Below are 15,490 nucleotides of genomic sequence, written 5' to 3' on the forward strand. Positions count from 1 at the left end.
CTAGGTATATATTCTCAATCTATGTTTTAAGTTTCGGTAGCAGGCCCTCAAGGAGTACCTTACCAGTAATGTCTGGTATGCCCTCGTGCTGATGCATGGCACACTGTTAGAGTCAATATAGCACCCATCCCATGTGTCAATACAGGGGGCATACCAAGCCACTATACCAAGTAGGTATGATGTACTCTGTACCACCTAGTACAGGTCAGTACTAAAGAACTTGCTCTAAAGAATTATATCATTTTATCCTAGAAATTTCAAAGACAAATGAAAGACAAATTTCAAATGACATCTTTAGCAAATCATGAACAGGTTAATTTTATGACATGTTTAAAAGAACATTTAAAACATAATGTTACAAAAACCAATGGTTTTAGTCTCGGTACCAGCAAATGTACCAGTGTCTTTACTAGAACGAATACAATACAATATGACTGTCTCAAGACACGATACATTCTTGAAGCCAGTGCAGCACCCATACCATCCATTGGTATGGGGGCGTGCTGAGCCTCCTTACCTTATAGCTACCATACAGTCTGTACCAAAGTCAGTATGGTATTGCCCGCAGTGGCCAATACAGCATGTATCAGGTTGGTATGATCGCCTGGAGTGGATATTTAAAACATTGAACAAAACTACAGAGATTTTCCATTCAAACAAAGGATGAAATTGAAAATTAGCTCTCAAGTTGATGCATCTAATCTAATGCGTGAGTTGCTTAGTCAACATACAAGGAAGATCAACTGAACTTGCTTTGCAAAAGCATAGGTTTCGGAAGAGGACCATTGGTACACCGGAATAAGTAAGGAACAAAAGGTATGGGAATTGTATATTTCACTTTCTAAAAGTATATTTAAATATCCACATCAAAATAACACTACACACATCAAGTTATCAATGCACTTGGTAAAGAGATGACATATCGAAACCTCATCCTCTTCTTGTTCTCAACAAACAAACACGCATATGAATGAACAATTAGTTGCAAGTCAAAGCAGATGCCTAGAAGCATAAGCATATGAGTGCCCTAAAAACAATGTTTCATATCAAATCCACAAATTAGAATAAAATACAAACGGCTACTTACCTCCAAGCAGCATGCATGGGCAAAAAAACCCGCAATGATTGCCTTTCTTAGCACCTACAAAACATAGAAGATGAATTCTAGCCAATTCAAAAATAACTATATTACGCTTCATTTATCAAATACTTTAACATTTAAAATTTTTCAGATCAAGTATCATGTAAATTATCAATGACACTGAGCACCAAGGAGATGAAACAATGAACTTATAAAATCAAATCCAGCTTTAAAAAGTCCATTGGCATATTTTTTAAACATATCATTTGAAATATCACTGTAGAGAAAAATAACCAAATTATTGAAGTTAGTAGAATCACAAATTGAGTTTTCAATAGGAAAGCAAAACAGCATACAGATTAGATCAAGTTTAGTCATTAAGAGACTTCATAATTGTTCAGGGATTTATATTTATTTTCAATTATTTTTCTGATTCACTATACTGAATCAAATAGGATGAATTGTTGCAGTATACGGTTCAATTATGTGATGCCCAAAACGACACATGCGAATATGCTCTAGTTAGCTTCTGCAAGTTCCAGAATCATTAGCACTCACAAAGAATGAACTAAGCGGTGGAAGTGACAGCCTTACAAAAATTCATGGGCCTCAATATCACTCGTGGTACAGAGAAATCCATGACTGAGATGTAGAGGAGACAAAATTGACATAAATAATTAGGAATGTCAACGAGCCAGCCTGCACCTGCACCCTGCGGGTTTTATTTTACATCATTTTCAGCTAGGTTGTGAGGTCAAGCCTATTGAAAAGTTTTAATTTGTCTGTTGTTATTTTTTTCACCAGATAAATAAGGGAGGGGGGGACGGACCAGGGATGCACCACTCGAGACTCGAACTCGGAACCTCTGATTGCTAATTAGAGGGATGTGACCATTGAAATAAGCCCCAATTCACAAGAAAAAGCAAGTTTTTTTTCCAAGATCTTCTGGTGTTGGCATCATTTTTGACTAATTTTAGATGTGAAATTTAAGGGTAAGATTGCATTGCCACCCGCTCACCCAAATGACCTTGGTGAGTTTATGTATTGCATTGCCACCCACTCACCCAAATGACCTTGGTGAGTTTATGTTCCCAACAATTGCTGTCTACCCTGACCACATCTGTGCCATATCTCATACTCATAACCATGTCAAATAATTCGAAATTGATAGTTTGGGCTAGTAAAACTTTCCATCAAATCAGAAGTCCTAAAAGGTTTCTTACAACATTAACAATAGATCTAAAGGTCCCCCCCCCCCCCCCTCTCTGTCTGAATAAAGCTACAAAATCTTTATGAATGTTTTAAAATAGCAATGATTTTACTCATACATTCTATATTTGGCAGCATCTTACTCTTGGAGATCTTTTTCTGTGAGCTATAGAAAACAATGAGAATGCATAAGGTTTAGGACTCAGCTGGCCTTCTATTATAAAGAATAAATAGTACAGTAAAATTCAAGAACACAGTAAAAGCTGACATTGGCACTATGCTGAATACTAACATAGATTTGGAAGATCAAAAAAATTTAGAGCATGAAAACTATTATTAAGTTGATGGCTCCTACTGAGCTTCCTTATAGGCTGCTATAGGGCTGAAAATGAGCTCAAGCTGGCCCGAGGCTCATCGGGCTGGGCTTCGGGCTAGGCCTGAAAGAGGTCACGCCAGGTTTGGGCTTAAATGTAGATCTCATTTGTTTTTTGGATGGGGCTCGGGTATGTCATTGGCCCGGCCTGAGCCTGAGCCCAAACAAGGACCGAAACGAAGCCCGAATTAATTTATTTTGTATATTGTTAGTTAGAAAGAATGATGAGGAAGTAAAGGACAAATTAAAATGGGTTTATCTAGAATAATGTATTATGTATCATTTACTTGTGTTATATGAGAGAGCTCAGTCTTAGCTAGCTCATTTACTTGTGAAGTAATATAATGAAACTTCAATCGGGTTCGGGCTAGACTTATTTTTGGCCCAAACGGATAATTCAGGCCAACCCAGTCGGATTCGGGTTGGACCTGAGCCTGGGCTCGGGCTTGAATTATCCAAAAATTTTCGGGCCTAAGCCCGGCCCGAAGCCCGCAAAAAAATCAAGCCGGGTTCGGGTAGGGGCATGGCCCGGCCCACTTACAGCCGTTTGATGTTTCATTTGATGGTTACATTGTGATGAAATGTTTCATGGTTGTTTATTGTGACCTCTAACCATCTAACTGTCTAATCATTGGTAGGATACAAAGAACGAGGTATGGATTAATTCTGCTCCTAATATTCAGCTTAAGTGCAAAGTGCTGCATGAAGCAGTATTGTCCTAGGTTTTTCAAGAGAAGGCGATCACTATTGATAGTCATCTATGCCCAACAAAGGGAAAATTTCAAGGCACCTGACTTTAGGGCAAATTCTGGAATGGGTTTTAGCTACCATGGAACAGGGTATGACACCAAACATGACATGGCATGTTGAGACACATAATATGCTGTGCCAGACCAAAAAACGGACTCAAGCTCTTTTGGCTTAGTATCAAGATTACCGGGTCACATCCACATGCTTAATGGATATGGATTATTACAAGCCAGACCACTTCATACTGAGCGGCTTGCCTGTTACCCAATACTGACCCAGTGCCTGGTGTGTGTGCTTACCTGGCATGGTACAAGCCAGCCAGCACAGAACAGCATGAGCCATACTGGAAATTATGCTCTAGAGTTACCACTTCCCAAATTCCCAAAAATTTTGTTGGATAAAGGTTAATAGCAAATCCATCATTCAAAGTGAAAAATGGAATATTGGCGACAATTCTATTTCTGAGGCACTTCCTGCAAATAAAATATTAGAATCTTTGAAAAGAGATGGAGCAGTCATAATTCAAGCCATTGGTTGGAAAATAAACTGTGGCATTGGTTAGAAAATAAATTTCAGGTAAGCATTTACTTAAAGAATTATTTTAGTTTATTCCTTCATGCAAAATGGGTCAGAAGTGTGATACTTATAGTTCTGTTGGTATCAACAGACACTTGATACCAGTTCTATCTCTTAAGAGGATGGATTGGGTTCTTCTGAGCTCATTCGAAGGGGGACGAATGAATTTTGCATCATGTTCTTGTAATAATAAGATGCTTCTTTCCCCTCTGACTTGATAAGGATGGTCCCACCATTTTGAGATTGTCTTCATGTTTTCAGATATCAACTCATGCACAACTGCAGTTAGACAAGAACTTTTTTTGGAAAACAAGATGAGATCAATTTGTTGCCTAAAGCTTTGGTGGTTGCAACTTCATTGTCTCCTCTAGGTTCAAGAGTGTTGATTTTAGAAGCATGGAAGAGCAACACAGTGCTGCTTCAACACATTTACCTTTTGCATCTTTACCATCTTTTTTTCCCTTTTAGTTAAACCTTTGTGATGAGATTACCAGCTTAAGCAAGTTAAACAAGGTCATCAATATTTAAGCTAGTTGGACTCTAGATTCAAAAGTGACTAGAAACCAGGATTTCAATATCAGTACGTTGAGCTCTTGATGTTAGGAGAATTGATCAAGATCTATCTTTTAATCAAGATCTGTCTTTCAAATTTTAAGATGTAACTTCATTCAAGAAATTTGCAATAAATTCTATTAGTTCAGTACAGAGCCTATGGTTACTCCACAAACAATGAGGCTTATTGGGAATAAAAGCAGCCGAAAAGAAAATCTCTAACAACACTGATAAATTGATATTATGCCAATGATAGGTAAACTAAAACAGAAAAATCAACCATAATATAAAACAATAAATAAAATTAAATAGAATGCCTGGGTGTCTCTTTCACAAGATTTCAGAACTATGCCAAGCCGCCTCAATAACCTGCTGAGTTGTTCCCTGATGTCAATAACCTTCTTCTGCACAAATATTATGAACATTATTGAAAGAAAAGATATGGTCAAGATTGACCATATACAGATAATCTATAGCATAGATACCCACCATAGCATGGTAATTTATATAGTTTTTGTAACACCACTGAGAAGATTTGCCAGAGTGAATAAATCCCTTGTAGACATTCAGGTATGTTACATGATCTCCCTGCACGTTACCAGATATGGATTATTTTGAACATGGATAAGGAAAGATAGTAAATACAGAATTCAAAGATCTTGTAAGACACACATAACCAACATCAAATCAATGGAGTAGGACTTTAAGTAGAAGGCACAGCCACCCCGAATTAATGGGACAAGAGTTTATACCTTTCATGTTTCAATTTTTATACCAAAGAAAAATAAAGCAAGCAGTGCCAAATCGATTCTATCTCCAACAAGTTTCTGGACAAAATGATTATGGCATGGATTTAAATATTGCGTAATACCCGCCATACCATACTGTGAGAGCAATGTTTAATGTATGCCTCCCAGTACTTTACCATACCCACACATGGTACTAAACTACTAATCTCTCTTTAGCGGTGTCGACATCAACATGTCTACCGACAGAACTGTCCTGTTCCATAGTCTACTTTAAATTTTGAATCATGGTAGCTCCACTAGTTGCAACATGGTCTAGATTTAATGAGAAAGCATGTGGTCAACGGATAGAAAGAAAAGGGGAAATAAACACCAACTCAAACAAAAAAAATGGATGGCAACAGACTATTGAAAAGGCAGGTGGCGTCCACTTAACCCAGCATTTCAAATAATAAAATAAACCATTTGATTTTTATGCAATTATTTCAGCAGGACTGATGATTCAAGGTTTCAAGCAATGCATAAGCTGCAAGCACACACCAGCATAAGCAATACAAGATGATATTCTATTTACAAACTGGGGCCATATAAGGATTTTATCCATTCCAAAATGATACCAGATAAATCCTAGAATTCTCCCATCTCCCTTAAAGAGCCCTACCATCTGCAATTTGTCACGGATTGTTGTCTCAAACAGAGCATCTTTTTCTTTTTTTGTTGTTGTTGTTGGGGTTGGGGTGGGGTGGGGTGGGGTGGGGTGGGGGGGGGGGGGGGGGGGGGGGGGGGGGGGGGGGGGGGGGGGGCGGGGCGGGGTGCGCTCGGTTCTGCCTCAACAAGGGTGAGGGTGTCCCCTTAAATAGCTGAAAAACAAAATTGGATTCCAAGCATTCTTGGCGTCCGAAAGTTAGCTCTGCCACTGGCCGACATGACTCAAAGTTAGAAAAGGAAAAGACTAAAAGCAATTTGCTTTTTATAAAGTAAAGCATCTTGCTTGTACAAAAGTAGACTCCTTTTCTCTAGCTTGGAGGGATTTCTTCCGCCTGAAGAAAGCTGAGGTTAACATAAAACTCCTTTATTAAAGTAGCTTTATGGAAAGCAGATTCCTTTGTCTGCTGGAGGGAGAGCCTTCTTCTATCCGAAGCGATGTGTTGGCATTAAAGGAGATTCTCTGTCTCTGAGCTGGTTGGAGAAAAGAGGATTTCTTGGCTCCGAAGCAATTGCTGTGCAGGGATGATGTAGACTAAATCAACTTTATTAAAGTTGATGCGACTCAAAGTAGGCGCCGAAAGTGGATTCCTTCTGATAATGAAAGTAGATTCCTTCTGGTGATTGTCTGGTGACTCAGCTAGTGATTTGAAGAGTCGCATGGCTAGATTTGTTGCTGTTGATCTGATCAGTCCGAGTGGGCAGGCTCTTTGCCTTTGTCCTCTTGTCTTGATTTGACCGCTCCTTTGCGGGGCCTGCTAGCAAGAATTCTTTGCCAGATGGCTTCTGTTCTATCCTCTGCGTGGAGGGACTGTGTATCTTCTTCGTTGGGGTCTTGGAATTTTTCTGCTAAGCATCTGTATTTGTTATGGTCTTCTGGAGTTGATGAAGACGATTTCATTGAGGCAGTTACAGTTGGATGTATCTCGAATGTGCAGTAGAATTACTGCTTCATATGGTCAAGACACTTGGCCATCATTTCCTCATTGGTGCAGTGAGGATGCCTCCTCGAGAACTTGTTTTTTAGGTTAATAAAATAATTATCATCAAGATCAGCTGATTGCTGAGTTATGGCATGTTCATTCGTGCTCTTATAAGAAATTAGATTGGTTTTGATAGTGGTGATTATATCCTGATATTTTTCTCTAGGCATGCCCAGAATCAATAATTTTTATATAAGTGGTGGCTAGGCATGCCCAGAGAAAAATATCAGGATATAATCACCACTATCAAAACCAATCTAATTTCTTATAAGAGCACAAATGAACATGCCATAACTCAGCAATCAGCTGATCTTGATGATAATTATTTTACTAACCTAAAAAACAAGTTCTCCAGGAGGCATCCTCACTGCACCAATGAGGAAATGATGGCCAAGTGTTTTGACCATATGAAGCAGCAATTCTACTGCAAATTCGAGATACATCCAACTGTAATTGCCTCAATGAAGTCAACTGAATCCAGGACATCGTCTTCATCAACTCCAGAAGACCATAACAAATACAAACGCTTAGCAGAAAAATTCCAAGACCCCAACGAAGAAGATACACAGTCCCTCCATGCAGAGGATAGAACAGAAGCCATCTAACAAAAAATTCTTGCCAGCAGACCCCGCAAAGGAGCGATCAAATCAAGACCAGAGGACAAAGACAGAGCCTGCCCACTCGAACTGATCATATCAGCAGCAGACCTAGACATGCGACTCTTCAAATCACTAGATGAGTCACTAGACAATCACCAGAAGGAATCCACTTTCATTATCAGAAGAAATCCACTTTTGGCGCCTACTTTGAGTCGCATCAACTTTAATAAAGTTGATTTAGTCTACATCAGCCTTGCACAGCAATTGTTTCGGAGCCAAAGAATCCTCTTTTCTCCAGCCAGCTCAGAGACAAAGGAAATCTCCTTTGATAAAGCTACTTTAGTCAAATCAACGTCACCATCAGCTTAATGTCAGCACATCGCTTCGGACGGAAGATGCCTCTCCCTCCTACAGACAAAGGAATCTGCTTCCCATAAAGCTACTTTAATAAAGGAGCTTTATGTCAATGTCAGCTTTCTTCAGGCGGAAGAAATCCCTCCAAGCCAGAGAAAAGGAATCTGCTTTTGTAAAAGCAAGATGCTTTACTTTATGAAAAGCAAATTGCTTTTAGTCTTTTCCTTTTCTAACTTTGAGTCATGTCGGCCAGTGGCAGAGCTAACTTTTGGACGCCAAGAATGCTTGGAATTCAACTTTGTTTTTCGGCTATTTAAGGGGACGCCCTCACCCTTGTTGAGGCAGAACCTTCAGCCTTTGGAGAAATAAAATTACTTATTCCTCCCCTCTCCTAACTGCGTTCTCTTCTCCTCTCCGCTCCGCTTGTAATTGGAAACCAACAATAAGGGACCTCACTGCCCAAAAACTAATTCTTTTTTCATAACATACAGGAATTCAGGGTCGTGACTTATTTTATAAGTCAAATTTCACCTTGAGGTTGAAGCTTAAAACCCAATTTACACATAAAATACAAAAAAAAAGAGAGAGAAGAAGCAGAAGATTGTACATATTTCAACACAATCCATGTTGCTGGCTCAATACTAAGTAAAGCAGGAAAAAGTTGCAACAAGCATAGTTCTTACACAAGAATGCATCTAGAATCACTTAGCAACCATAAAGCTACTCCATTTTTGTGATTCTAAACTTAATTGAGCAATGGGATTAGATGGAAGAATGAAGAAATTTGTGAAGGACACAAGCCCGGCTCTAAGCCCTAGTGCTAGAGCCTATCCTGTTTAGGGGCAGGGTCAGAGCAGTACCAGGATGGTCCAGGATCAGTCCCCAGAAAGAACAAAAAAGTAAAAAAAAAAAAAAAAAGGTGTCTGATCATGCCAGACCATCCGAAATGTCAGGGCAACCATCCAGGCCAGGATGGCCCAGGGCAAACCGGTCTGGAGAGACTCAGGGTCCTGGATGTGTTCTAAGACCCAATTTCTTCCCAGTCCAATGCGGTACTGTTGGCATGACCAAGATGGAAATCCTTGAACACAAGTGTGAAAATTAGGAAGATGATACAATGAAGTTCATAAAATAATATATGCTTATGTAGAAGAACCTAGATGAGAACCTCAGCAGCGGCAAACCGCAGCTTCACTTCATCAAATTCCTTCTGTGCTCCTCTAACAGAAATCCAGATAGACTGCAAAAAGATCACCCATATACATCAAGCACAATGCTAACAATACAGTAGATTTAAAGGTAAAATTAAGAGAAAAAAATTGCATTTTCAAGGAGCAAAAGATTCACCTGAACAGAAAGAACTGCTGCTATAGTTATTATATCCTCCGAACACCCATATGTATCTGCTGATAAGATCATTTTGGAGATCATAGGGTCCTAGAATATACCAATTCGTTGAGAATTTTAGGATGACTTCAAAATGAGGGAGGTTATGATAAACCCAAACAATAAAGCTTCAGGCAAGCTCATCAACATAAATAAAGAGCAGTGCATCCTAAGATTAGAATTGGAAAAGAAATCCTATCAACATTGAACATGGTGTTGAAATAAAAAACAGTCCACATGATATAGGAAAATGACATCTGCTAAACAAAATATCTCCCAATAATGGTAAGCAGTAACATATAAGGTGTCTGCAGTAGGCAATAACATATGAGGTGTCTGCAGTAGGCAATAACATATGAGGTGTCTGCAGTAGGCAATAACATATAGAGAAAGCAAGACTTTTGTCCGACTTTATAATTTGGCAGGAAAAAAACTTAAAGCTTAATGAGCTCCAAGTTCTCAATAATAATCAGCAGTCACAAGACAAGGGTTTAGGTCTTTAATAATTGATACAAATGTTTGGAAAGATCTGGAAAAAAAAAATAAGAAACAAGAGATTAATAAGGGGAGAAGAGAAGGAAATAGAAGAAGAAAGAATTGAAATATTGAAATGTCGAGGATGTATGACCAGAATACCAAGCCAGGTGCAAACATTTTTTCATATTACAACATCAGGGCAACCATCTAGCTATTTTCAAGGCTATCAAAACTAACTTTCCCTAGAAATACAGGTAAAAAACAATAGGCTATGACTTACACAATTGAAGATAAACCAAAGAACTCATCTACACTAAAAATTATACTTTTCCTCTCAGTTCTCAACTCTCGGAAAAAGTCTACAGCAAGGTCTACAATCTCGGTACCAAGTACCATTTCGGTACTTTATCCATTCGATACAGTACACCCATGTACCAAAATAGCCCTCTAATCTTTTTTCTCAATTTTTATCTCGGTACGCCTCGATAGAGGTCGGTATGCACCTCGGTACAGGCCAATATGCACCTCGGTACACCTCAGTACGGAATGGTACACCTCGACACGGGGCGGTACGGAGCTTGTACCAACTCGAAGTTAAGTTTCGTACATTCCTCTTGATATGGTACGGTATGTCCCGTATCGGGCAATACAGCAAACCATGGTTTACAGCATAGACATTTTTCATGCACAACATGGAACATAGAGCCATATAAGGAGTTGTGTGGGAATAACAGCTAGTTGACTCCCTGTGTCCACATAGGGTGTGAGAAATTGCATATCTTCAATATTATTTCTAACAAAATGATAATCGACTTTTAGATGCTTTTTTCGCTTCCAGAACACAACGGAAGGTGGATCATTGCATGCTTATCACAACAATCTTTTTTATTTGCATCACTCATCAAGAGTCCTTTTTTTTTTCCTGACAGTATCCCCAGCCATACAGGCTCACAAGCTTTATGAAATATCATTTTATGTACAGCTTCTAATTATATCTAACAATGATCTTTGTTTCTTGTTTTCCCTAAATACAAAATTCCTCCAATAACTACACAAAATCCTGAAGAAGGCTTTCTGTTAGGATGCAATCTTGCTTGCCTCCTAAAAGCTTTTGATGCATGATTATCGTACAGGTTTATAGAAGAAACCCTTCTCTTGAGCATTTTCTAATATATTAGTAGGGTGTGAAGTCCAAGACAAGAGAGAACCAACCTAACAAAGAAAATGTTGCATCTGACTTAATCATTGATAAGAATCCCAACCAATCTCCTATACAAATCTCTTCAATTCAGCACAAGCTTCGCATACTATATGGATCTATTGAAGTATTTACTAGTAATGCTTACTCTAGTCTCAATTAGAATATCAATCGCATTGCTTTCCTTGAGACATACACCCGTCTACCTTAGATCCAAACATTTAAATGACTAGAAAATACTTCAATGGCTCTAAATCTTTGGTATAAAAGATTTACGAGGATTGAGGACACTACTTCACTTTCAAATTTTTCTACGGCTAGTATTCTGTTCCTATTTACATACACAACCGTAATGACATATCTAGCACACAAAGCTAGATAAACATGAAGCTATCCACTTGCCTTTTGAACCCCTCAATTATCATAGGCTACCAAGTAGGGTTGGCAGAACCGTCCCGAACAGGGCAATTTCGAGCCGCCCTAGTGGCTGACCGGCACGATTCCGGTAGGGGAGGGAGAAGGAGAAGAAAAAAGAAAGCGAGCAGGGGAGGGAGGGAGAGGAAGAGAAAGGAAGAGAGAGGGAAGTGGAGGCCAGCCGGCGAGCCACACGGAGGACACTCCTCCGGGCTCCGCAACCGGAAAACGGAGAGCGTCCCCTATTTCGTTCGAAACAAGAGCCTGACCCTTTTTCTTATTTTGCGATGTTTAAGTGAAGTCGGCAAGCAATTTGCCGACTTCACTTAAACATCGCAAAATAAAAAAAAGCGTCAGACCCCTGTTTCGAACGAAATAGGAGACCGCCTATTTCCGACCGCAGAGGTTTCCTCCGCCTCCTGCCCGGGTCGCCAGCCTTCGACAGCCCTCCGCCGTCCTCCCTCCCTCTCTCCCCATTCTCTCTTTTCCTCTCTTCCCCGTCCTCTACTGTGTCGGTACGAGCCTGGCATGGCACGGTGCAGGTCCGTATCGACTCATCCTGCCGGACAACCGATACGATGCCCAGTACCGATTCCGCCGACATTGCCACCAAGTTTATCTAAACAAACTTAAGAATCTGCCTCAAACCATCATTGCCTTCCACAGGGTACACATTTTTGGTGATGCCCCATGAATAATGAAACCAAGTGGATGCTCTATACACATTTATCGTAGATCACCATGAAGGAATGCATCTTTGACACCAAACTGGAACACTGGCTACCCTTGATTGAAAACAATAGCTACCATAATCCTTTTCAACATGCTCCAATTTGTATGTTCGTGGATACCTTTGGTAACATGCCAAGCATTCAGTTATGTATGTTCAGCAACATTCATAGTCTATTAACCATCAAACCATTCAACTGGTCCTAGATCTGCTTAATTTTGATAGTAAACTACTCCTTTTTCAAAGTTTGCTTCCACCAAACATCAAGCTGAGCCTACTTTGGAAGACAAATTGAAGCATGAAGTAACAAAGGTGCTCGAAAGAAACAATATTTAACACAAGAAGGTGGCTGCATAAAAGCATACTTCTCTGGCAGACTTGACAATTGATTCAGCAAGCTGAGATGCAGGCACACTCCTTGCATTTCTATAACATGTAAACCCTAGTGGATTTATTTTACAAAGATGTTTGTGAAGAGAAGCCGGACTTCGAAGGAAAAAAGTGTTGCATGAATTAAAGATAATTTTTGTTTCTCAATTATACATAGTTTGGAAATAGCCTACAGAGATAAGATCGGAAATTTTGAAAGCCTACTTATTCTAACTTTCTCCCCCACACGCATACAAGTAAACATGATCAAATATTTCAAGAGAAAAAGAGAAAAATTACTTCTAAGCAATAACATTGTACAAGGGACAACATAGTTTAAATAAAATAAGGCATATAAGCGATTAGATAGCACCCAGTAAAGGCTACAACCCCAAATTAGTTGTGGAAAATTGCATGTTTAAGAAAAGAACTGGAGAAACCTTAATAAGCTAGTTAATCTTTATTTCAGTCGCCCCATTTATATATTGTGCGCACTCTTTAAGCCCCTATTAAGCAAAATATTCATTAAATATGCATGAATAATATTTTTTTTACATTACTAAAAGCAAGGTCTGTCGAACCGATCCGAACTGAACAATTCGGCCTATACCGAATCGATGCCAAGTCAGGATGGTTCTTAGGGTTATGCCGGTTCGACAGACAATAAGAGCAAAACTGAATAGCTCGCCCCCCCTTGTGGTTCGAACATATCGATTTTACCCCTGCCCTAACGGTTTGATGTCGACATTTCCCCCGCACCCCATGGTTTGATAGATTGAAGGCCTTCGAGAGCCATCAAGGCTCTCTCTCTCTCTTTCTCCTTGCTCACACTCTGCAGCTAGCCGGCATCCTTGTTGACGTCTCCTGCTTGATCGACGTCTTTGTCCATCTTCGCCCCCAAGAACCCTAGCCTCTGTCTCCTCTTCCTTCGTCGGGGATGGCCTTCCTTTTCCGTGCGACAGCAATGGCCAAACAGGCACATCAATCTCTCTCTCCCTCTCCCCCTTCGCCACATCCTTCTTTCTTCCCTTCTTTTCTCCGACCCTCGAGGGTTAAGGTTAGGGTTTTTCCTCCCTCTCCCTCTTTCTCCCTCTATCCTCCTCTCTCCCCTTCTCTCTCCCTCTCAGTATGCCTTGGATGGCATAGCATAGACCAAGCACCAAGGTCTGCAGAACCGGGCCGAACTGCCCGATTCAGGCAGTACCGAGTTGACCCGGTGCGAAATCGGGTCGGTTTACCATTTCAATTCAGTTCTGGCCCTTACAGACTGGAGCTGCAAAGGGAACAGCCGGAACCGGTCGGTTCAATGCCGACTTGGTGCAAACCAATCGGTTCGAACCGGGTTGACTGTGGGCACTATGGCATTATTGAAAAACATCAAAAAAAATTTAAAAAAATGAAAAAAAACATAAAATTATACTTAAAATTATGGAAAAACTTCAAAAAGAGTGATTACCAATTAAATATACTTGAAAAGTAAAACAAATGGCCGTGCCGGTATAGAATCGACATGCCCTAGCTGTACCGATTCCGGTTCGGTACCGAACCATACCGACCGCTGACCGATACGGATCCGGGTACCGGTTCGGTGGTCCTTAGTATAGACCCATACCACACCAAACCGATCGCGGACCAGTACGACCCCTACTACTAATTTGATGAACCTTGACCAAAAGTATAGAATAAAAAAGGAAAAAAATCTTCTTACAACAATTTGCATTTCTTTGTAACAGAATTGAAGTAATAGCAAAATTTCTAAACATTCTTTATAAAATAAAGCTGTGCTATTTTAGACTAATCATCAAGATATACAACAAAAGAACAAAATCCAAAAATACTTCTAATCATCAAATATACAATAGAATAACAAAATCCAAAAATATTTCAGATCCTAGCTGGTCTCCAAATGTCTGAATGTACTAACTCAAAAGGTGCGGAAGTATATTTGTTTAAAGGGGATAGAACAATACATTCTAACAAACTAGCACTGACACTAAAGATGGAGAAAAAAGTTTTTGACACCCCAGAAAAAGTCCTGGGTTATAAAAACAATAACCAGGATAGAGACTTAACTACATACTTTTTTTTGAGCAATACTCGACTACATCCTTGCACATTTGCACCACAAGTTCGTGTCTCTGGTTAGTCCCTGAATCGCATTTGCTAAATTATTGATTTCAACACAAACAAGTAGATAAATTCAGGCATGGATCTCGAACAGAGAAGATGGATGTACTGTTAAGGCACTTTCAGGTTGTTTTGTAGTCGCCGCAATATGCGTCTCACACTTGCGGAAAATTACAGATAACAAAATACAATTACATGGAATTCACAGCAATTTCAGACTAGCCTCGAATATTATTTGTGAATTGATTTCAGGTAAAAATAACATTTGCTGGCTTTCTTGTCTAACAAAATTTGCATCAGAATCCACATTATAATCCAGCAAGAATACAGTCACCAGAATAGAACAAAACATGAGCGCAATGGGAATTATATCCAGATAGAAGGGTATACAATTGTTGTTCAAAGAGAACTCTTAAGTTTTCTTGGTATTTATAGTTTATATTCATTTCGAGGCAAACTTATTTGTGAAATACATGACATATGGATTTATCTAGATCTAGCCTAAAAATATGGTTCTCTAAAAAATTCAACAAACCAAAAATCAATGCAAACCAGATAAGTTAAACATATCTAGCAACACATAGAAAGAACAAGATATCAAGTTAAGAAACATACTAATGGAATCTCAGCAACTTGAAAACCAGTAGGTGATGTAAGTTTGGCATCTTCATCAAGAATTCCGAGGGAGTAGAGAACCTCAAGTGCTCGGATCATTGCCTCTGGCGATGGAGAAGCTAGCCAATCAAAGCCCAATATATTATCTATGCCCAAGGCTTTCAACTATGCATCAAAAACATCAGCATCCACGATGTGAGCATTCAATTCTGGAGCTAAATACGCTCATAGTAATGAATTCAAAAT

At 39.5% G+C, this 15,490-nt stretch overlaps 1 protein-coding gene across 2 annotated transcripts in view; it reads right to left on the bottom strand.

Annotated features, from left to right (window-relative positions):
- Positions 1 to 15,490, bottom strand: part of LOC103703018 (RNA helicase family protein) — a 37,404-nt gene that overhangs the window by 4,846 nt on the left and 17,068 nt on the right. For both annotated transcript variants that reach the window (XM_008785709.5, XM_088722492.2), the window contains exons 16-21: positions 15,245 to 15,409; positions 9,276 to 9,365; positions 9,097 to 9,168; positions 5,031 to 5,129; positions 4,859 to 4,945; positions 1,088 to 1,141 (exon numbers count right to left, since the gene is read on the bottom strand). In XM_008785709.5, the coding sequence (XP_008783931.4) occupies positions 1,088 to 1,141; positions 4,859 to 4,945; positions 5,031 to 5,129; positions 9,097 to 9,168; positions 9,276 to 9,365; positions 15,245 to 15,409 (567 nt within the window). The remainder of the gene's footprint in view (positions 1 to 1,087; positions 1,142 to 4,858; positions 4,946 to 5,030; positions 5,130 to 9,096; positions 9,169 to 9,275; positions 9,366 to 15,244; positions 15,410 to 15,490) is intronic.

This window comes from Phoenix dactylifera, chromosome 5 (assembly GCF_051530095.1).
Source record: "Phoenix dactylifera cultivar Ajwa chromosome 5, Ajwa_hap1_PhDact_Kaust_v1.1, whole genome shotgun sequence".
Classification (NCBI taxonomy): Eukaryota; Viridiplantae; Streptophyta; class Magnoliopsida; order Arecales; family Arecaceae; genus Phoenix; species Phoenix dactylifera.